The following is a 24,175-nucleotide window of genomic DNA, read 5'->3' as shown; positions in this document are numbered from 1 at the left end:
CAGAAGGGGAGGGGAAGATGGAAGGAGTTGCTGAGGCATCAAGGTTGCAGGAGTGAGAGTCTGGTGAGAATAGCAGTGACAGAGAGGGTAAAGCCCAGCTGCAGTCTAATCAACTGGATGACAGCCAGGCTGGGCCCTCCTCTGAACCCATAGGAACACAGGCTCCTAATGAAGAGGAGGAGAGGGTGGGAATAAGAGACCTAAGGGTTAGAGATCAGATGAAAAGGAAGGAGCAACACAGGGTTATGAGGCACTCCAAGAGACTTATAACAATGGAGGTGACTCATGGAAAGACCCACCTTGAGGGTGGGACTTGGTAGGCCCTTCACTCTGGGAAGTGGGGTCCGTAGTAGCCAGCAGCAGTTTAGTAGCAACTCTCATCCATGGTCCTTTAACCCAGCTAATTACCTGAAGCCCACTTTATTATGCAAATCCTGCTAGGAAAGCGTGTCATTAGTTGCTGCATAAGGATACTGTCTGTAGCCTGAAGCAAGGCCTGTTTGTAGTGTGCATAATAAAAATAATTGACTGGAAACCCAACCTGACAGCTTGACTACAAAGGAAATCAGGGGACAGGCATCAGATTGTACAGCTGGCACAGTTAAGATACACTTCACACACTGCAGTTCACACATCACAACCCACAATTTGTGAGGATGTGCGGAATGCACAAGCCATTTCTCGTTTGAATAAACAACCTATGAGTGCCCCGTTCGTAGGTTGTTAGTGTGATGTATGAACCCAGACAATCTAGGTTGTTTATGGGTTAAACAACCCAGAGTTAACCCAACAACAAACCATGGGTTAACTCTGGATTGTTTAATTCATAAACAATCCAGAGTGTCTGGGTCGGACATCGCACTAACAACCTACAAATGGGATGTTTTAGGTTGTTTATTCAAACTGGAAATTACTTGCATGCTTTGTGTGTCCCTGCAAATCGTGGGTTAATTAATGCAAACCAGTGTACCTGTAAATAGATATATGTCTACATCCAAAAATAAAATGTGTGGAGGTGACAGACATGTTTGCATTATACAAGTAATGGGTACAGGGAACTGGCATTGGCCATGAAGGGTGTACAGTGAACACTCAATGTAAGCATGGATTTGTGAAACGCACTGTGTGAAGTGGCCCTAAGAATCCCTCTGATACGAGATCTAGCTTTGACTGAGCTATGCCCTGTTCAGAGAGGGGTATTCTTTCTTAACATTTCTGTAGCAATGACTGTTTGGCTGTTGTGCACTTCAAGAACGTTACGCTTTTCCTGCTGTACTGTTCTGAAGTGTTCAACTACATCCTCTTGACTTCCATTTAAAATGAGGTTTTGCTCAGTTACATTTTCAGCATGGTTTATCTTATATGGCTAGCTGATGACTGCTAACTCATGCCATGTTTCTGTGTCTGCCAGATTGCCATGGAGACAGTTGCTGGGCTTTGCTGCAGATGTAGCCCAGGATGGATTCAACGTCACACATGATTTAGGTGAGCACATCTGTAGAGCACAAGGTGCCTGGCAATAGTGCATGTACAAGCTGTACAACATTATTGGATGCTGGCAAAGGCAACCTTTCTCAGACTTCTAAAACTTCAAACTGACACATATATACTCAAAGAAAATTGCATTTGAAATAGTTGAGAGTTCCTTCTTGCTAGTGGCATTTAGGATTAGGAGGTACTAGGCCAACCTTCCTTTTACATTTTTCTACAGTCAACCTTCCCCCACCTGGTGTCCTCCATATGTTCTGGATTTCAATTCCCAACATCCCGAGCCAGCTGAGAACAGGCTTAATTCTGGCACCTAAATGTTAGCAAAGTAGGCAGTTAAGTGGACAGATGTGCAGAGGGGGATATACAAACAAGGCACTGCCACAGAGAAGTCCCTCACCTCCAAATGTGGTGGGGATACCCAAAGCAGTGCTTCTGCTGAGGACCTTCATAATGTGCATGTTCAGTGTATGCAGGCTGCAGATGCCTCCACAGGGGCAGTCTTATTAGATTTCTGAATTGGTATGACCATCTTTTGAAGGTGGTCATACCAATTCACCCTCCTATCGTCTCTTCTGTTGTCTGTAGCAATGGCTATCAAAGAAGTGAAGGAACAACATAACCACTCAGATAAGTTCAGAGAGACCTTCCTTCCGGATGGCCAGCCCTTGCTGCCTGGCATGTTTATGAGAAGACCAGATCTGGCTGCTCTTTTAGGCTTGCTGGGGTCTGGAGGGGTCTCTGCTTTTTACAGCGGAAATGTGACACAAGAGATCATTTCAGAGGTGAGTCTTCTCCATTCTTTTCTGTGCATGGATTTCTCTGTGCATTTGATGCCAGATAGGTGTTGCTGCCGCATTGGCATGTTTTTGTGCATTAAAAACATGTCTTAGAAAGGATCGTTCATACGTTTCGGTTATAAAATTCCACAAGTTGGCTGTCAAACTGAATAGCCACTTGTCAGATTTTTGCAACTGGAATTCATGAATGACCAATGACAAGTTGTTTTTAGACTCCAAAACATGTCAGTGCGAAAAAATAAACTCTGAGGTTATTGATAGGAATCCATCTAATCTTTGATCGTCTTGCTAAAGTGGATGAGAAAAGTTGACTTGGATTTTGGGATGACCTTGAAAAAGAGACATTGCAGTCGGGGGAAAGGGGGTGGGGCCAGGAGAAGGGATGTGGCCATCTGGGGAACCCCAAAGGGACAGACTGGGACCCCAGATTGGCTGGATTTGGCCCATAGGCCTCAGGTTCAACACCCTGCCCTAGATTATACAAAATCAGGGGTTCTTCTACAGCCACAGACAGGCTGGCATGGAAAGAGTTCTGTAAAGGTACTTTAAAAACTGCTGATGTAAAATAAAAGGCTGTGCCCTTGTGATTTTGGATGTTACAGATACCCCAAATGATACCTTTATCAGAAAAATGCAATTGTTTAGCCACCTGACCAGCTCTTAATTGTTCTTTTGGACTAGTACATTGCTAATTTACTGGATGTAAATATGTTGTTGTGTTTCTCTCTATAGGTCCTTAAATTTGGAGGAACTTTGACTGAAGAAGACTTTAGTAACTATACTGCCTTAGTGGAAAATCCAGTCCATACAGTATATCAAGGTAAAATGGTGCATCTATGACATCTATTGGTTTCTCTTTCTTTTGCCAAGGAACTGGTCCAAAATATCCCACAATTTTAGGTAAGAAAAGTGAGCTTAGGAAACAGAGCCTTTTTTCCAGAAGAGGAGGAAGCTTTGGCTGCATCCTGTTTGTAAATTAGTGTAGTGCTCCAAGTATGGGTTGAAAACTAGGGGCGCCCATCATGAAATCCACACGTCCAATCCCTGATTCTCCCACGTTTCATCCAATCATGCCGTTCCCTGTAGCATTTTAAAAACAATTAACTATGGGGGCCATTGCAAAAGACTAGGGGACAGGGCTTCACCTGTGAATACTGAGGGTTAAACTACACATTACATTAATTACATAGCATATAGCTGACCCCTCTCTTTATTTTTTCATCTAGTGTAAGCGGGCGTGGTCCCAGTTCAGATCAGGATCACAGCACACCAGAATGGGAGGATTAAATTCCCCTGCCATTTGCTTCTCGAAATTACTCCCCCCAATCCCTGGCATGGGCATTAACACAAAAAAGCCCTCATTGCTGCCAATGGAGACTGCTGTATTTCTATTTAACTATAGTATTTATGTGTAAATGTCCATAAGTGTATATCGATTAGCATATGAAAATGTTATGCAAACTGCTGTCCTCTTTCTTGGCAATGTGTAAGTGGTCACCTTGGGCTAGAAGCATCTGGGCAAGCCTGGCATGTGGCTTGACCACAGGGGTGGCTGATTTCGATCCAGAGAGTCTCCTTTTTGAAGACATCTATAGGATTGCAGTGTGAAACACCATTTGGCTTCAGAGAACCAAAACTGTCCTCTGGATTCTTATGACCAAGATGCAGGAATTCCAGCTTGTCTGTAGCTTTCTGTTTCTTCTTTTGCCTTAAAAGGCCATCTTGTTCTCAGTCCATCACCTCCGCATGTGGGTCCTGCTCTGATCACAGCTCTGAACATCCTACAAGGCTTTAATATCACCAGCCAGGTAGCTAGAGAAAATATTCTCCACTGGATGACAGAGGTAAGACCTGCTTAGTGGAATATTTTGTTTTCTGCAATGGTGTGATAGGGCCTTGTGCCTTCACTGATACCTCCCCCCACCCAAGATTTTAGTGAGGATCATAAGAAGAGGAACTGTAAATCAGTCTTCCCCAACCTGGTGCCCTCCAGATGTTTTGGCCTACAACTCCCATCAGCCTCAGCCAGCATGGCCAATGGCCAGTGGTCAGCAATAGTAAAAGTTGTAGTCCAAAACATCTGGAGAACACCAGGTTATGGAAGGCTGCTTGTCAATGGCTGTAACTAAGCGTTAATTCACAGTCACTTAGGGTGCAATCCTATGCAAGTTTAGGCAAAAAAATGTCCCGGAAAAAGTCCTACAACTCCCAGTCCTTTGTGGAATCAGGTTCCATGAACCTCAAGGTACTGAATCTCACTGGCCAGTCTCACCCTTTGTTTTTAATAGGGATTAGTGAGATAAAAGTACAAAAATGGCTGCACTCAGATTATAATGCACTGTTAATGGAGAATATTTAAACTAGCCAGACTTTGCATGGAGACATGATAGTCTTCAATTGGTGATTCAAACCACAATATTTTTGGAAGAGATAATTGTATGAACTAGTTCTTTGCTTATCTTCTGATCGGTCTCTCTTCCTTCCTCATGGAAGACATGACAATAAGTTAACATATATTAGCTAAAAGCACCTCCTTGTGGCATATTTCTTAAAGTAAACGGGGCTCATAATACTGTCTTCTGTAAGGCTTAAAAAATTACTCCTTCCAGTCATCTACTACTTGCAAGTTGTATTGTCTGACATATCAATGGAAATTTGGCCAGTGAGAAGGAGAGATAAATTCCTGCTACAGACAATAGTGGTCAGGCTCAGTGGACTCCGCACAACTTTCCTAGAGGGCACTGATTTATATAATAAATATGGAATTCCTCTGGCATATCTAATATAAATAAATAAATAAATATTGCATGTGGAAGATGTGGGCAAACAGATTTTTTAAAAGAACAATGGACTCAAATCAGACATTAAAAAATACCATAATTCAGGAACCTGTGGGATATTTTGACAAAAGAACTTCAAGGGAAACTCCGGTGTGAAACTGCTGAACTAGACTTTATTAGTAAGTTTGATTCTGTTGGTTTAGGCCTCATACAAGATAATGGTTTCCTCTCCTACTGCAGGTATTAGATTAGCACAGCAAAGCTATCACTTGTCCTACCTAGCTTGGCCCTATGTCCTGTCTAGCTTGACTGTAAGGATGGAGAGGATGGAGCATAAAGGTTAAACAGAAAGGAAGTTGTTGCATCTTCTTACAGGGGAAAGGTGTCTTTGCCATTATTTCAATGGCAAGAGAGGTTTCAAGGGCTGCTTTCATTTTCTGTTTCTGTTTCTTCCTTTCTATTCAATGCAGACATTAAAAGTAGTGCTGGATCTGGCTAGCAGCTTAGGAGACCCTTTCTATGATGCATCCATTTCTCATAGTGTGGAAGATATGATGAGGTGAGTTTATATAATGAATGGTTATTTTTCATGTTGTCATATTTTGTATCATTTCGCGAACAGATGGCCAATTTCTGTATTCCCGTGAGCCACTCTGCTCTCCAGGCAATAGCCCAGAGGCTGAAACTGTCTGACCTTGTTGTGGATGGTAAGACTGTATAATAAATCTGGCATTACCTAGCAATAGAGGCTTCACAGATACAGAAAACAAACACTCAGATGGTATTGGGCCATTGACTGAGGGATGGATCTTAGGAATTGTGCATGCTGAGATACAGGTGGGACCTGCAACAAAATGCTGCAGTATGAAGTGCTCCTATTAGGGTTCCAGCATACTCAGTAATCACTGAGCTGTGTTTTTTACAGGTTTCCTCCCTTAATTTTTTTTCCTGAAGATTTTTTTGTACTTTTGCAAACTTTGGGGTTTTGTAAGATCTTCATGTTATCTTTGTTCCAGCAGTAGTTCATTGGGGTGGATGTGAGGACTGTATATTTCACTTATCAACAGGGATTTTAAAGAAATTTCAGCTCACTTTTGATGATGTGATTTTCATTCAGGAATTTTGTCCTTTCGGATTTCGTCTTTTATATTTTTGGACCATCAGTAACTCTACAGTTACTGTATTTTTGGATCCACAGTTGGCTACAGAATCGGACTCAAAGAGTGCTTATCAATGGGACCTTCTCAAACTGGGGAGAGGTAACGAGTGGGGTACCGCAGGGCTCAGTCCTGGGCCCAGTGCTCTTCAACATTTTTATTAATGACTTGGAGGAGGAGGTGCAGGGAATGCTGATCAAATTTGCAGATGACACAAAATTGGGCGGGATAGCTAATACTTTGGAAGACAGAAACAAAATCCAAAGTGATCTGGATAGACTGGAGCGCTGGGCAGAAAACAACAGAATGACATTTATTAGGGAGAAATGCCAAGTTCTGCACCTAGGAAAAAGAAACCAAATGCACAGTTACAAGATGGGGGATACGTGGCTCAACAACACTACAAGCGAGAAAAATCTTGGAATTGTTGTCGATCACAAGCTGAATATGAGCCAACAATGTGATGTGGCTGCAAAAAAGGCCAATGCTCTTTTGGGCTGCATTCATAGAAGCATAGCTTCCAAATCCCTGGAAGTATTAGTTCCCCTCTACTCAGCACTGGTTAGGCCTCATCTGGAGTACTGTGTCCAGTTCTGGGCACCACACTTTAAGAAGGATACAGACAAACTGGAGAGGGTTCAGAGGAGGGCAACAAAGATGATCAGAGGACTGGAAACAAAGCCCTATGAAGAGAGACTGAAAGAACTGGGCATGTTTAGTCTTGAGAAGAGAAGACTGAGGGGAGATATGATAGCACTCTTCAAGTACTTGAAAGGTTGTCACAGAGAAGAAGGCCAGGATCTCTTCTTGATCATCCCAGAGTGCAGGACACGGAATAATGGGCTCAAGTGACAGGAAGCCAGATTCCGGCTGAACATCAGGAAAAACTTCCTGACTGTAAGAGCAATACGGCAATGGAACCAATTACCTGGGGAGGTGGTGGGCTCTCCCACACTGGAGGCATTCAAGGTGAGGCTGGACAGCCATCTGTCAGGGATGCTCTGACTTGGATTCCTGCATTGAGCAGGGGGTTGGACTCGATGGCCTTGTAGGCCCCTTCCAACCCTACTATTCTATGATTCTACTATTCTATGATTCTATACTATATACTTCATCACATTTTATGTTTGTTTCTTTATTTTCTAGATTTTTACCCCATGCCTTCAACACCATAGAATTCCCAAGGCAGCTTACATTAAAATGAGAAATATAAAATAGAATATAACATAAACAAACAGCACTAAATTATAACAGTGGCAAAACACATCCATTAAAATCCAAGAAATACAGTGGAATAATGCATGCATGTTGTGTTTCATTGGCTTGTTTGGTACATTTTTGGGATGGATTTTGTTTTACATATACCTCTTTCCCCTTGTTCTGTTTTATCCCCCCAGTCTGTTTTAAAAATTCATCTTTTTTTCCACCTCTGTATTTTTGATGCAGTAAGTCCAAGGCAAACTTCCTGCGTCAACAGATCGATTCTCAGTCCTTTCCCTCTGACCTTCACATCCCACATTTCCCCATGGAAATGGGACCCTCTGCTAGCCAAGTCCTCGTTATGGGACCTGATGACTACATAGTTGCAGTTGTAAGGTAAGCAGTTTTACTTTGGAGAGGATGGAGCATGTTGGGCATAATTAGGAAAGGAATCGACAATAAAACTGCCAAGATCATACTGCTGTCACACGAATCTATGGTGCAACCACACTTGGAATGCTGTGTACAGTTCTGGTCACTTCACCTAAAAAGGGATATTGTAGAGTTGGAAAAGGTGCAGAAAAGAGCAATAAAATGATCAAGGGGCTGGAGCAGTTCCCCAATGAGGAATGGTTACAACATTTGCCGGGGGGGGGCGGGAGCTTAGAAAAAGGAGAGGAAGGGTGCACTCCTATGGCCGCTAGACAGCGGCTAGATGGCCAAGGGATTTTTCGGTGTTCTGGAACTGACCTCAGAGCCAGCTCTCTGAGGTCGGTTCCCAGAAAACCGCCTCCATGCCCCCTTCCCCCACCGTCTCATAGGCAGCATGGTTTGTCCCCGGCTCCACACTTGGAAGAGCAGTACGGAGTGGGGGGAAAGGGGACAGCAGAAAGGGGAAAGCCTTCCTGGGGATGGGGAGGGGTGGGGACAGCGGAAGTGCATTATCCACTCTCCCCACACACACTCCAAGCCTCTCCGGCTAGACAGCCAAAATCGGATGTCTAGCTGCAAATGCAGGGCAGCCAGAGCACAGAGGAGAAGATCCCCTCTGTGCTCTGCCTGCCCTGCATTGGCTAGTCAGTTGCTTCTGAGTTCGGAGGTGGTTGACTATCCCCATAGGATTGCACACTAAGGGGAACATAATATAAGTTTATAAAGTTATACATGGTGTGGAGAAAGAGGATAGCAAAAAGTTTCCCTCCCTCTGTCACAATACTAGAACACGAGGGGGGTCATCCCACCAAACCGAATGGTGGAATATTCAGGACAGATAAAAGGAAGTACTGCTTCACACAGCGCATACTTAAACTATCGAAGTCACTAGCACAAGATGTAGGGATGGCACCAATTTACATGGCTTTGGAAGGGGATTAGACATATTCCTGGAGGATATCAGTGGCTACTAGTCATCATGGATGTATAATACCTCTAGTACAGGGGTGGCCAACATGCAGCCTAGGGTCCACTTGCTGCCCCCATGGCCTCGCGTTTGGCCCCCACTGACACCCCTGTGTTGCTGAAATTCGGTGGTGGCAGCAAATTCAGCAGCAAAATTTGGCAGCAAAGCATTATAGAGACTTAAAAGTGCCAAATTTAGCATGTTTTCAAGGGAAATATGGCACCTTCAGGAGTGTTTCGCCACCAATGGCACGCTTTTTTGGGCAGGGGTGCAGTGGCAGCAACAGGAGTGCGGCCCCTGCAGGGGTCTGTGGAGTAGAAACTGGCCCCTGGACTGCCCAAAGTTGCCCCCCCACCCCCTAATTTAGATTTTCACAAAGCTTTCTTTGTGTTCCTCTCTAGTTCCTTGAACCGGCCATTTGGAAGTAGAATAATGACTTCTTCTGGAATCCTTCTAAACAGTCAGATGCTGGATTTCTCTTGGATGAATGAAACGGAGGACCATTCCTCTCCCAGCTTGGTAATAAACTATGAAATCAATCTGACACAAATAATGCAGGGAGAAATAACTGTATGCAAGGGTGGTGCAATGTATTAATGAACTGTAAGTATGCCCAAGATAATTAAGGTTTAGGAGCCTCTAATTTGCTGTGCTATCTATCATTTAAAATTATTTAAGGGTGTTTTAAATATCACTTTCACAAATGACACATTGGACATCTCTTCACCTCCAGTTTATTGCACATTCATGACTGGCCACTTACTGAATTGTGTAGGTCCATTATATGATGTCACCATCATCCAGTCATTATCCCACCATTTCCGCCCACCTATCCCGTGTTTTTCTCAAACGGAAAAAAATGTGGTATTTTTCCAAATATGTGCAAATGTAGCACCATGACCACCCTGTGTATTTCTCCCTAGCATGAATGAACCATTGTGTGTTGGCAGCTGTGGGCAGTTGTTTTGGGTTGTTGGGGGTGCGGTCATGATGGTGAAGGCAGTGACGATGGGCTGTGAGGCATGTCGCCTTCCCACACCAGCACCATTTTGGGTCCTTGCCATTTTTGGCCTGCAGCATTCTGAACAAGATGGCAGAGTGACAGGTCAGCAGAGCAGCAAAGTGGCGTGCCAGTCTTCCGACCTGCCGGGATGCCCCCCCCCCCCGCTGTGCATTCCCAGCGAGTAAACGGCTGAGTAAACAGCAGAGATTATCAAAAACACTGAATGGGGAGGCGGTGGGGCCTGGAGAGATCAGTAGGAGGCTGTCTGCATGTCAGTCCCCATCCACCAGTAACATGCAAGGGGAGGGAAAAGGGCAGGAACCAGGGAGGAATTATCACTACATCCCTAGCATGTTCAACGCTTCTTCGCGGAAAGGTGGCGATGCCTCTGAGTGGCATCACCATCCCCATGAGAAGGAAAGAAACAAAAAATAATGTGATGGGACACAGCCATCTAAAGACACCAACCCAGTCCTGCAATGATACTGAATGGGGAAAGAACCGGCATTGATGTGGAATTCTCCACCCGTGTGATGGAGCCCATTGGGTTGGATCCAGACTTAATCTTACTCAGAGCAGACCTATTGAAATCAATGGGGTTTAAGTTACTCACGTCTAACTTACGTCCCATTGACATCAATGGATCAACTCTAAGTATGATTAACATCCATTATTTCTGGTTGGAAAGTAATTGAGATTGACCTTTCCAAATATTGTGCCTGCTTCCGCCTCTTCCTCTGGAGTGAACAGGAATGTCTTTACAAGGCATCAGAGCCCTCCTGCCTGAAAGAAGTTGCTATACTCAGTGTATGAGAGCTGATCTAAATGTCCAGGAAAGGATGTGGTAAAATCTTCCACATGACTGTGCCACTCAAAATGTATGTACAGCTAGGATTTGACCAGGAGGATTTTTGGCCACCCCCACCCACCCCACATTTGAAGTGGGAAAGTGTACCTCAGATTTGAATGTGCTCCTTAGAGGATAACACACCAGTCAAGAAGCTAAACTAGTCAATAACTTTATTGTCTCTCCTAAACATGAACAGAACGACAACAGGAAGTCCTGCCTCCAGCCAGATACAATTAAGTCCAGTGCCACCTAGTGACTAAACTATCTACTGACCCTATCCATGCAGTATTAGTCATTCCATCTAAACAACAAACGACACTACTCGCTGCATATACATTGTTTTGCACAGGTAAAGGTCAGTCTAGGACCGAGTCCTTAGCTTGGAAACCCCCTTCAGTCCAGAGAACTTGATTTTGCAGGGGGTACTGGATATATTTTGTAAAGGGCCTTGGATTTCCTGCAATGAAGGTTGTTTGATAAATGTGATGTAATGTGATCTGAATAGGCACTGTGAATGACATCCTATTCAAACCTGTTATCTGATTCTTAGGTAATGGCATTTACACAAAGTGAATGCAAGGGAATAGGACTGGGGGTGGAGGGGGCAAGCCCCTATTGATATATTTAATAGCAATCAGGGAATTTTTCCCCCCCCCCTGCAGCGGAATTTTATTCAGCCTGGGAAAAGGCCTTTGTCTTTCTTACTGCCCACTGTTGTCCGGCCATCAGAAGGGATGTGTGGGACTTACCTTTGTCTGGGAGCCAACGGTGGAGACAAAGCTTTGAGCAGCATTACACAGGTGAGTTCTGAGCATGGCAAGTAGTTTGCAAATAATACCCGTTCTTCCTGGGGCCAAGTCTCCAGGGCTGACCATGCCATGCTCCAACGTGAAGTGATCTACTTCCCAGAGTGTTCCAGTGTGAAGTACTGTGCGAGAGGTATTAAAACAGAGGTGGGCAAGTTGTGGCCTTCCAGATGTTTTGGCCTACAACTTCCATCTGCTCTAGCAAGAATAGCCAATAGTGAGGGACCATGAGAACTGTAGGCCAAAACATCTGGAGGGCCACAACTTGCCCACCCCTGGATTAGAAGAAGGCGTTTGAATGTGAATTGGTGTCTGAATGTGCAACAAAGCTTTTAAAAATGCTGGGCCTTGCTGGGGTGAGGTGGGGAGATGACACCATTTGGGATCTGTTTCAGGCAGCAAAATGTCTTGGACTGGCACTGCATGTAGCTAGAGGCTCAAGTGACTTGATGCTGCTCCGTACAAAACACTCCCCTATGTAGAAAACTAGAACATTGTGGATATGGATTCTAGCCTAGCCTATACACTGACATGGTAGTTTTCCATGTGCAGGAAATGTTTTTCTAAGGAGGAACCTTCAATCATGCGATCCCCCATCTGCGACCTGAAGTGGCAACTCCCAGATGGTATTGTACCATCTCAGTGATAACTAGACCTTAGTATCGGGCTAAAGACAGGTGATAGTTTGTAAACACTCATGGTATGCACATTTGCTTTTACTTTCTCACTATCTACACAAACGGATTTGCCGGTTTTGTAGTGCTTCTACAATCTGCAAAGCCCATTTGGAACAGAGACAATGGGAAACAAAACAAAACAGAACCAAATGTGTGTACACACAGCAACAATGGCTCTAGCATACCACCTTCATTTCTCTTAAAAACTCAGGGAAGTCTGCAGCCAAGGAACTGACAGGGTAGATCAAACTGAGATGTGAAATACAGCCCCCATGTGCCTAGCAAACCTTTGGCCTGGTTCACACTTCATCAACAACCCACAGTTTGTTAACCATGGATTGTTGAAAATGCAGCAAGAGTAAGTAAGCATCCTGGTTCCCAGTCGCTTGCTGCTCCTGCTGCAATAAGCAGTTCAGAGCTACTCCATCCCTGGGCTCTTGATCAAGACATCTGAACCCAGAACTCTGGGTTGTTTGGGGGACAAACAATCCAGAGTTTGAACCTGTGGTTCTTGGCCTTCCTGGGTTGTTTAGCTCTGCCTGGCAGCAGCAGGAGCAGGCAGACAGCTGGGAACCAGCACACTTGCTTGCTGCCACTGCATTTTCAACAACCCACAGTTTGTTAACTCTAGGTTATTCCGAAGTGTGAACTGGGCCTCTGTCTCCTTGGCTCCCAGTCCCCAGGCCTCTGAATCTGCTTTGCCTGTCCACTTCCTTCCTGTCATTAGTGCACATTACCTTTTGTCCTATGAGGTTTTGCTTCACTCATACTTCCTCCTAGGTTCTTCTTTGCTTTTTCAACTTCATGTCTCTACCACGCATTGTTTTCCTGGTTCCTTGCTTTTCACCTGTTTAGAAAAATTCATTCCACTGCCATCTTGCTCTTGTATCCTTTAGCACTCTATATCGTAAGTATCCCTAGCACCCCTGTTTTCCTCCCCTTTTAACCTCACTTTCCTGCCTTCTCTGCCCTTTTAATCAAGCCTCTTTCTTCATTTTCCATTCTCTCATTCTGCTGTCTGCTCTGCACTTTACTATTGGACCCCTTACCATTTTTCTTCCCTATCTCCTGGGTCCTCCTCTGTTCCCTATCTTCCAAGTCCTCTGCCTGCCTCACAAAGCTACTTCTATTTGCAATGTCTATTGGATATTTTAATCCCAGCCAAACTGATTTTTTCTTCCCTTAAAGATAGGTTCATTCCCTGGGCAGGTAGAATATTCATGAACATTTTGTGTCCATCATGCTAACTCAGCCAACCAGTGTCAGAGGCTTCACCATCACCACCACAATACAATACAGACTGTGTTCCGAAACAATCTAAGTATTGATTTCCATGCAACCCAAGCCCTAGTCAAATAGCTTTTTTCAAATTATGACCAAAGTATCTGCACGAGGGGATGAGGAGGATTGTAATCACATCAATAGGTCTCATCCTCTTGACACAGCTTGTGACTCTCACAGATTGGAGCCAAGGTCTGCAGAATGGCTTATGGGTGTAGAAACCAATTGTGTGATGTGTACATCCTGTTTTTCTGGTGAACAGATCATGCACCTGATGCCTACATGCGTAGGGGTCCACATGCATGGGCCACTGTGCAGTTGTTGTTCAGTCGTTAAGTCATGTCCGACTCTTTGTGACCCCATGGACCATAGCACACCAGGCCTTCCTGTCCTCCGCCCTCTACCGGAGTGTGCTCAAGTTCATATTCATTGCATTGGTGATGCTATCTAGCCATCTCATCCTCTGTCGTCCCCTTCTGCTTTTGCCTTCAATCTTTCCCAGCATCAGGGTCTTTTCCAGTGACTTTTCTCTTCGCATTAGGTGGCCAAAATATTTGAGCTTCAGCTTCAGTATCTGTCCTTCCAATGAGCACTCAAGGTTGATTTCCTTAAGGATTGATTGATTTGACCTCCTTGCAGTCCAGGGGACTCGTAAGAGTCTTCTCCAGCACCACAGTTCGAAAGCATCAATTCTTCGGCGCTCAGCCTTCCTTATAGTCCAGCTCCCACAGCCATACATTGCCACTGGGAAAACCATAGCTTTGATTATACGAACCTTTGTTGGCAAGGTGATGTCTCTGCTTCTTACTATGCTGTCTAGGTTTGCCATAGCTTTCCTCCCGAGGAGCAAGCATCTTTTAATTTCATGGCTACAGTCACCATCTGCGGTGATCTTGGAGCCCAAGAAAATAACATCTGTCACTGCTTGCATTTCTTCCCCTTCTATATGCCAGGAAGTGATGGGGCCAGATGCCATGATCTTAGTTTTTTTGATGTTGAGTTTCAAACCAGCTTTTGCACTCTCCACTTTCATCCTTAACAAGAGGCTCTTTAGATCCTCTTCACTTTCTGCCATTAGGGTGGTAACGTCTGCGTATCTGAGGTTGTTGCTAATTCTCCCAGCAATCTTAATTCCGACCTGTGATTCATCCAACCCGGCGTTTCTCATGATGTACTCTGCATATAAGTTAAATAAGCAGGGCGACAATATACAGCCTTTCCTGCCAAGAAAACCCCATGGAATGTACCACTGTGGAGACGTACCCTCTAACACAGGCTTCCCAACCTGGTACCGTCCAGATCTTTTGGATGTCAACTCCCATCAGCCCCAACCAGCATGGCCAATGGGCAGGAATGCTGGGAGTTGCGGTCCAAAAGATCTGGAGTGTACCGGGTTGGGGAAGGCTGCCCTATAACACATGGAAATTGAACATGCCTGGAGACGGGGCTTGATGCCATCATCATGATGCTCCCATGTCCACATTTTGAACATCCAAGCAAGACTCAAGATTCCATTGCTAACAATTTATCAAAACAGTTAACATTTTGCTTGTTCTTCTTCTCTGACAGGTTTTAGTAAATGTTTTAACATATAACAAGAACCTGAGTGAGAGTCTGTCACTAGGCCGACTTCACCCTCTGCTTCAATCTAATATCCTGGAAGTTGACAGTAAGTATGGATTTCTGTTATTATGCTTCTTTTATTTTACACACATACACAATGGGATGAACTTTTCTAAGACACTTATGATTACTCTGTAATCTTTCTCAATTAGACATGGTATGTTAAACTTTACAGTGCAGCTGCAGAAGGAGGGGAGAATCTTTGTATATCTGACTACATTGGAGGAGGTGAAAGTGAAACAGTATGGGCATGGGAAAAGAAGAGACCAAAACCCACATTATGCATTTTTTGCTGTTGTTTTTCTACATTCCCTTTTGGCCCTACAAGTCCTTTAATCCAACAGGTCTATGGTAGGAAATGTGAGTATGGTGGAACAGCTGTCCTGCATATACAAACATGTACAGGATTCCTCTGCACATGGGAAGAAAGGGTGGATCCAGATATCTGACCATGTATACCAGTCGGCATGTGGATCAGCTGACTGATGCAAACAGAAAAAGACACAGATTGGTGGGGACCATATACATCAGGGATGGGCAATAGACAGCCTGCACCCCCGCCTTTTTTGTGCCCCCCCCCCACCACCCAAATCACCGCCACCAAATTGCAGCCAAAATTTGGTGGCAATTCAGTGGTTGCAATTTCAGTGTGTGTGTGGCTCCTGGTGGGTTCTGAAGGTCAGAAATTGTCTCCCAGACTTTCTGAAGTTTCCCACCCCTAGTATACACAGATGGATCCAGAAACTGTGGAGCTGCTTTTGAAAACTGTACAGAAACTTCTATTGGTACAGATGTGGCAACTGGAGTTCTTATGGGAGCTCATCTTTCAGACTTATAACACTGATGTTACAGTGTCTTCATTGGCTCCCAGATGCAAAGTGCTGCTTAGTGGTTTGGGACCATCCACCCATATGAACACATTGTTCCTTGGATTAGGCTTTCTTTTTTGTTTCACCAGGCCAGCCCTACCATTAGGCAGAGTGAGGTGGTTGCCTCAAGTGGCAGACGCTGGGGTGTTTGGAGCAATGGCGAGGTGTTGTAGGACAGAACAGTGTGTGCCTTGTGGCCTGCCCTTCAGCTCCTAAGCTAGCTTGCTGCCCTCAGGTGCAGTGGAGGACTCTGTAATATCACCAGTACTGAAGTAAGATTTGACTGCCTATCCAGTTGGCTTACATATGTGGAGCGGGGTGTTATCTTGTCCTTCACCTCACACAACAAAATGTCTGGGGCTAGCCCTGCCCACAGTCATCTACAGTATTTTGAGGGCTACCCATGAGAGGCCTTTCTGGTAGTGGCACCCAAGCCTTGGAATTCAGTGACCTGAGAAACACGCCTGGCTTCCTCCTTGCTTGTTTGTAGCTGCCAAGTCAAGATGCTATTTTTTAAATTATATTTATTTATTTATTACATTTCTATACTTCCCAACAGCCGAAGCTATGTGGGTAAGCGTTTGACTTCCACGGTGGCTAACTGCCCTTGGTTGCTGCATTCTACAGCTGCTGATGTTTTATTTTGCTGCTTCTGCTGTTTTTTATTGTTTGCTGTTATTGTAGAATTTTCGTTTGTATTCTTCTGTATGTATTGTGAGCCACTTTGAATGTCCTTGATGGACAGAAGGGTGGGATAGAAATATTTCCATCTATTGCTCAGTGTGATTCTCATCCACATTGCACAGTGTAGCGGAGGGTGTGCCTTTCCATCCATCTTGTAATGTCAATGAATGCATATCCTTATCTGCTCTCCTGCTCCACTGCACGTGGTTATCGCCAGCTAGGCTGAATCTATACATAGCAGTTTTCCCGTTATCATACTGCAATGATAACTATTGGTGCACATGACACCAGTGGGCACCAATAGTTTTCACTGCAGTATGATAATGGTAAAATTGCTGTGTAATTCAGCCCTAGTCACACACAACAATCTATCTGAAACTATATCTGGATTCATCATACATGTGATGCAGTGGACATGAAAGCTTAAGCTGTAATACATTTGTCAGCCTTTAAGGTGCTCTTTGTTTTTTTTGCTGCAACAAACTAACACAGCTATTTCTCTAGAAGCCATCTCTGGATTGGGATCCAAATGCATTTGACATGCTATCTTCAGAACAACTACCAACAATCTTTTTTTAGTCTTATCTCTTTTCCATTCTACTAAGAGAAAACAATGTAGGAAGGCTGCTTTCTTTCCTTTCTGAAGAGTTTGTTTTTATGACTGGGTGTACTGAATGATGATACTGTCCCAAGATTCACATATTGGTAGAATAGGTTGATGCAGACTTGTGTGGGCTGTGCAGTCTCCACAGCATTTTCTTCCTGCACTGAGCATGTGGGTGTCCCTTGGACATTTGCCCCCTTTTCATTATAACAATCACTGTGGTTCCAAACTGGAAGGCAAGCAAGCCGCTGGTTAGATGAGACTTTCATGGGTAGTATTGTGGCTTCAATATATGGGAGAGGAGACAGAGCCAGCCTTACCTTTAGACCAGGGATGCAGAAATTCTTTCAGCCTATGGGCTGAATTCCATTTCAGAGAAGTTCTCTGGGGCTGCATTCCAGTGGTGGGTGGAGCCAAAGGCAAAGCGGGTGGGTCAAAACACCAAAAATGCCAGCATATTTTAGCTTAAAGCTCTTACTGCTAGTAACGAAACCTTAGGAGAGGCATTTAAATCTTTTAGAATGAGGAAAGAACTGCACAAAAGTTGGGAAACCGCCAAACCATTGATGGTTGGGAAAAGTGATGTGGCCTTCTGGGGAACACCAGAGGGCCAGATTTGGTCCCAGGGCCTGAGATTGTGTACTCCTGCTTTAGAGACAGAGAGACAGCCACCTCAAGCAGCAGAAGGAGCATTAGCAAGGTATTAGAGAACACAGAGCTGTGTCTGCCTCATGGTCTGCCCTGCACTCCCTAAGGTAGCCTGTTGCCCCCAGGTGCAGTGGAAGATGTCAGTGTCAAAGTAAAGTGCAGTGGAAGATGTCAGTGTCAAAGTAAAGTGCAGTGGAAGATGTCAGTGTCAAAGTAAGATGAAGTGGAAGATGTCAGTGTCAAAGTACGGTGCAGTGGAAGATGCCAGAAGTAAAGTAAGGTGCAGTGGAAGATGTCAGTGTCAAAGTAAGGTGCAGTGGAAAATGTCAGTCAAAGTAAGGTTCAGCTACCTAACTAGTTGGCTTCCGTATGTGGAATGCAGGAGAACAGATGCCATCTTGTCCTTCACCTCGGCAACAAACTGTCTCAGGCTGGTCCTAAGGGAGGGAGCCAGAAATGATGCTTTCCATTAAAATAACCTTTTCTAACATTCCCCCATCAGGTGAGTTTCCTGAAGAAGATATCAACTACTTTACAACCAGGGGTGAACATGTGAACAAAGTCGAGGTCCTCTCTGTAGTTCATGGAGCCAGAAGAACGAACAACTTCATAATTGGTGTGAAGGACCCAAGAAGTATGGATGCAGCAGGAGCTACAATATTATAGCAATTCCCACATGGGTTTGTTTATGAAAAAAGGCTTTTCCCCCCAAAATACATTGTGCATGTTCCCAAACTGTCCCTTTATCATTCCCTGTAATGTGGAACAAACAGTGTTTGTTGTGGGTTTCTGCATTGCTGAATAGACCCCTCTGCACTTCTGTATGAAAACAATGCAGCAATGAAGGCTGATAAAGGCACAATACAGCCCTTAGAATTTTTGTTTTTTATTATGGTTTTGAGTTATAAGAATCTCAGGCATTATTATAATAGAAGCACAGGGAATAAGTTTAATTTTGACAGCACCCTGCCTAGGATTGATTCCAGCCATTTGCTGCACGACAGTGAGATATTTCTAAATTAAGTCCTTGGGAACATTCAAGAAGCAAATCACTGGATATGTATAAATGTACCATTTTGTGAGTGGCAGATTCACTGCTCTGTCAATACACATACTTCTGTTCTGAGGAAAATTCTTTAGAAAAACACACACACAGTTCAACAGGTTTCAATTCGAATGGGAAAGATTTATCTTATCGAGGTGGGTGCCTATTGGCTGATATCTGTGATGTCATTAATTTCTTCCCCTCCGACCTCTACAAGAATTATTCAGTTTAAACTAATGTTTTTGTTGTTTTTTACTTGAAAGGCAAGGATAAATATGTGTGTACTACTTCTTTTTTTTTGAAGCAGCAAACAGCCTGCCTGACTCATTAGGTAAGTCTAATGGCTGACGCAGCATTTGACAACCTGCTATGTAAATTTGTCACACAACTTTCAGCTTCAGGATGATCTGGGTTCACACACACTGATCGGAGTGCTCTTTAATGGAACCCCTGTCTTCACTGACTAAGATAACAAATGGCTTAATCCTCAAAACACTTTCCCAACACAGGCTGGCCTCATCTCAGTGTGTTGAGGACTGGATGAAAAATATTTCTGTGTCGAACATATTTATTTCTGATACTTTAGTAATCAACGCCCTCCTTTCCGAATTACTTCTTCCCAAGCTGTGGAGGCTGGTAGCTCTGATTTTGGTGGGGATGTAAATCCATTCTGGGTTTTAGCCAGAACCAGCCAGAACTCTAAAGGAGCTATCCAAGGTGCTGAACCCTAGCCCCCAATACGTTCAGCACCATGGATAGCTCCTTTAGCATTCTTGCTGGTTCTGACTGAAACCCAGAATGGATTCACAGCTCCACTGAAATCGGAGCCACCAGCCTCAGCTATTCCCAAGCAGATGAATGGAGATTAAGAAGGAAGGTTTAAGACCAAGGCAACTCTCAAATGTTCCCTGCGAGCCAAGTGATTTGTGCCAGCATACCTCTCCAATAGTATCAGTTCCTACCCATACATTAATGTAAATTTTTATAATCCTCTCTTTGTCTATGGGCCCCAAGGGGAGAGGGTACCTCCTCTTGGTTCTTTTGGTAGCATCAGCTCAGTGGTGTCTTGCTAGTGATTTCAACAAGTTGTGGATGCCACTTCAAGTGTTTTGTCACAAAATGCACATATGATGTAGTTCAACCCTGGATCTGGATTATGAGTTACCCTATACCTATACTGGGGAAAAGCTGACCTTCAGTTTTCTTGTGTTGGTCTCCAGAGTTGCTCTCCCAGTAAAATAACATTGCAAATTCTAATGCAGAAATAACTCAGGCAGATTCAGTGTCATTTTGCACTGAATAATTTAATCATCACCTTGCTGTTAATACCTTGGTTTTACATAGTGCTGCAGATCCACTTCAGCTTAGTGTTGTATTTATTGTGCTATACCAAGGAGATCCAATCAGAAAGCAAGGCCCGATGTAAAACAACAACAACAATAACAACAACAACAACAGGCAGTCACTGCCCACCTAAATGTTATGGTCTAGAATTGTCATTTTCAGATCTTTAACTTTGGAAAATAATGGGCAACACATGGATGGAGGGCAGAGGGAGGAGACTCTAAAGAGGAAAATCCACATTCATATTCACTATCTCTTGATGTAAAGTCTCTATTTCTTGAACTATGCTGTAAGGACAGCTGTTAAAACTAGGCCAAGGTTTTGCATAAGTTATTCTTTCAGTTGACATTCACAAATGTATGTCAAAAGCAAAAAATATTAAGATTGCCATATTGTAAGGCTTAATTGTAGATATAATATTTTTCCTGCTATGTTAATAAGTTGTAATCTTACTTGACTTGTAGCTGACCTCTTGCGAAGCTTATCTCAATTTCTTTCATTAATACGAAATGGAGTTCTTGCAAAGTGTCCTGACACAACCTGCCAGCTCAGCTCTTGAAAAGCTTACCTTGTTTGTCTGAATTACCAGCAATATTGCTTACAGCATGCTGAAGAAGAAATAAGCTTTTATTTCACTGATATCCAAAAGAATCCTGGACAAAAATAAAACATGAAGCAGTAAAAAAGATATAAAATCAATAGAAATGTAGTTTACACATAACACTGAAAGCCTGCTACCCAAAGAGGTAAAACCGTACATCTTCTATGAAGTGCTATCATTAGTATCAATGAGGCTACATCAAAATTTCTGCAAAAGAAGTTGATTTGTATTTGTATTCTAAAATTGCCTCTAAATCAGTCTTCATTGGGATGATTTGTGAACTATGGGAACAACTGCCACTTGTTAAAACTAGGCAAACACCCAAACAGGCACGGGCAATTCCTCCAGATTGTTTCCAGACTGCTGCTGTTGCCCTCAGCTTATTATGTCACAAATCAATCAAGAGAAGCCCATGCTGGGATGATTTTGAAATGTGTGAAACTATTTCAGTTCTCTGTGTAGATCAAGGGTGGGGAACTTGTGGCCCTTTGGATATTTATTTATTTATTTATTTATTTATTTCTGGCTTACAACTCCCATGCACCCCTCACCATTGGCTATGCTGGCTAAGGCTGGTGGGAGATGTAGGCTAGAACAACTGGAAGCCCACAAGTTGCCCACCCCTGGTGTAGATGGTGATGGATACCTTTGAACAACTTCCTTCATGTAAAAATCATACATGCAGTTAATGCATGGAGGCAGGGAGCAAGGTCACAGCATCAGACTTTGTCCCTACACATTCTGCTGAAGTTGTGGACAGAGAGCCCTGCATGTGTCTAGCTATATGAATGTAGGCTCGGTCTGCATGATTAAAGACCCTGGCTTTTGCTGGGGCCCAACTGTGCGACTATACAGCCTATACAGCCTATCTATGCACATCTTCAAATGAAAATGCAAAAGTTAGGAGAGGGAGAGGCAGGTGTGATTCCCCTCCTCCCTTTCTATATGTTTACTGAATGTATGAAGAGCCTTTCTGAAGACAAAAGGTAGCCCACTTGATTCTACACCATCTAAATCAGAGAAGCAGAAAGAATTTGCCTTCAGTTCCATTAAGAAAAACATCTCTGCACAGTTTCATTTCCGTGAGCATCTTAACATCTTTTATTGCCACAAAATAATATTTCACACCATTGAAGAACTAAAAACCCCTACAAATATTATTTTCCTCATATTGATTTCACACCAAGTCAACGTCTAACTTCTGTTAGTTTCCTCCATAGTATTCTTGAACCTCTGGCTATTGTACATAATCTATTAGGTATATCTACTGACAGCTGTCTTGATGGTCCAGGTCTTATATCCCAGTGAAATGGAAACTGGTGAATCCTGTCTTACTCATGTGCCACATTTACATGACTCAGAAATGTCTTAATATGAAGAATGGCCCCTTATAGGGTAGAAGGGATGACAATGAACACACTACAGAAACCATCACTCGATAATTCTTTCCACTTTAATGTTAATTGACAGTCAAGAATCTTAGTGTAGTTTACACAATCATTCACTGTTTTAAGGGCTCATTCACTTGTTATAAGTAGCTGTTGGCCTACAAAAGATTTTTGAACATTTTTATGACACCTCTTAACATAAATCAAGCTACACATCCAGCATGTGCTGACTGTCTACATAAAACCCAGTTCCATCACAGTTTAGCATAGAAGTGGGCAACCTAAGGGCCAGGGGGCAAATCCAGCCCTCCGGGGTTTCGAAGATGGCCACACCAAATTCCTTTTATGGCACTCCCTTCCCCTGGCCAGTGATCATTTGGTTGTTTCCTGCTGCAGTGTTTTCCCCATTCTAAAAGCTGAAATGCCTCCTTGAAATGCCTCTCGTGAGGCTTACTTACTGGCAGTAAAAGCTTTATGTTAAAACATGCAGGTATTTTTTGTATTTTGGCCTCATACGTTTTGCCTTTGGTCCCGTCCATCACACAAATGTGGCCCCTGAGAGCCTCTGCAAAATTGAATTCAGCCCTTGGGCTGAAAAAGATTCCACTGCAGCTCTAGTGTGACCAAGAAAGATAAATCTAAGACAGGGCTATTTTGATGAAGCTATGGGTTGGTTCAGATAAGGTGAGACTCTTGTCTATATAGCAATCTGGGACATAGTTGAGGGGAGAATCTACCTCCTGGCCACAAGGGGTAAATTTAGCCTTCATCATGGTGTTGTCCCTGAATGCCATTGACTGTTCTACAAGGGAAAGGGAAGCACTCAGTTTGGGAACAACCTGGCCAAGACCCCAGACACTGGATGGATGGCTCAGCCTCCATCAACAGGATTCCTATGGCAAGGTGCAATGCATCTTTGCTCACATCCCCACAGTTCCCTGGTACACTAACCCCTCCCTTTATGCACACTCACTTGCCATAATGACCGACATTTTGCTAGTCTCTCAATAAATTGGAGCAAGCAGCTGACGTACTTGTTCCTGCGCATGTGGCCAGGACTGGTGTTTGGTGGAGAATGAGGGAACTTGTCCATGAAGTCAGATGTTTTACAAATGTATCCCTTACAGCTGTTTCCACATGTAGTTGTTAGCTCTCACATGGATTCTCTTGGGCAGGGGAAAAGGCAGGTGAAAGAAGGGACATATCCATATGTTTGCTCAGCAGAGGCAATACAGCACATGCAGAGACCGCACACACACATATCCAGGCCCTGTTGTACCATGCTACTGTGAAGCTTCAGAAAGTGGGTTGAACTGTAAAGCAATAAAAGAGGGGTGGAAAACCTCAGGCCTGGGGACCAAATCCAACCCTCCTGTGGTCCCAGTCTGGCCTTCAGTTTCCACACATAGCCATGCCTCTTTCCCCTGGCCTTTCCCCCCAGCAATGGAGCATTTGGTGGTTTCCCAGCTTTTGTGCAGTTTTTTCCCCATTCTAAAAGATTGAAATGCCCCTCCTAAGGCTTAGTTACTGGCAGGAAGAGCTTTAAGCTACAATATGCTGGTGTGTGTTTGTATTTTTGGACCCACTCATTTTGCCTTTGGCTCTGCCCCCTTCCCTACAGCCCCATCCTCCACTGGAATGTACCCAGTGAGAGCTTCTCCAAAATTGATTTTAGTACTCGGGCTGAAAGAGGTTCCCCACCCCTGCATGTGGTGAAATGTTGCAGGCCAAGCAGGCATGCTCATTACCGTCTCAGAGCATAGCACACTCAGTTCCAGAACCAGCTGCTGAGAGCATCATGGGTACGCCGCTGCAACCCATGCACATAGCTGGGCACAGATTTGTTTTCTTCACATCACTGAAAGTGTTAGCCGTTACTCTTGTGGCACCCTACAAAAAGGTCACATGTGTGAGTTGTGCACATGAGT

The 24,175-nt window shown here is 43.9% G+C and overlaps 1 protein-coding gene across 1 annotated transcript in view; it reads left to right on the top strand.

Annotated features, from left to right (window-relative positions):
- The window catches only part of GGT7 (gamma-glutamyltransferase 7), a 51,829-nt gene extending 32,289 nt beyond the window's left edge, over positions 1 to 19,540 (top strand). Inside the window, exons 6-15 of the mRNA XM_084848366.1 lie at positions 1,412 to 1,485; positions 2,077 to 2,273; positions 3,021 to 3,108; positions 4,005 to 4,132; positions 5,539 to 5,627; positions 7,672 to 7,821; positions 9,226 to 9,343; positions 11,340 to 11,477; positions 15,011 to 15,110; positions 18,372 to 19,540. Coding sequence (XP_084704492.1) covers positions 1,412 to 1,485; positions 2,077 to 2,273; positions 3,021 to 3,108; positions 4,005 to 4,132; positions 5,539 to 5,627; positions 7,672 to 7,821; positions 9,226 to 9,343; positions 11,340 to 11,477; positions 15,011 to 15,110; positions 18,372 to 18,535 — 1,246 coding nt within the window. The 3' untranslated portion in view covers positions 18,536 to 19,540. The remainder of the gene's footprint in view (positions 1 to 1,411; positions 1,486 to 2,076; positions 2,274 to 3,020; positions 3,109 to 4,004; positions 4,133 to 5,538; positions 5,628 to 7,671; positions 7,822 to 9,225; positions 9,344 to 11,339; positions 11,478 to 15,010; positions 15,111 to 18,371) is intronic.
- The last annotated feature ends 4,635 nt before the right edge of the window (positions 19,541 to 24,175 follow it).

This window comes from Heloderma suspectum, chromosome 4, assembly GCF_057233095.1.
Source record: "Heloderma suspectum isolate Gila_16-S chromosome 4, 16-S_ref, whole genome shotgun sequence".
NCBI lineage: Eukaryota > Metazoa > Chordata > Lepidosauria > Squamata > Helodermatidae > Heloderma > Heloderma suspectum.
This window is presented reverse-complemented; position numbering and strand designations above follow the sequence as displayed.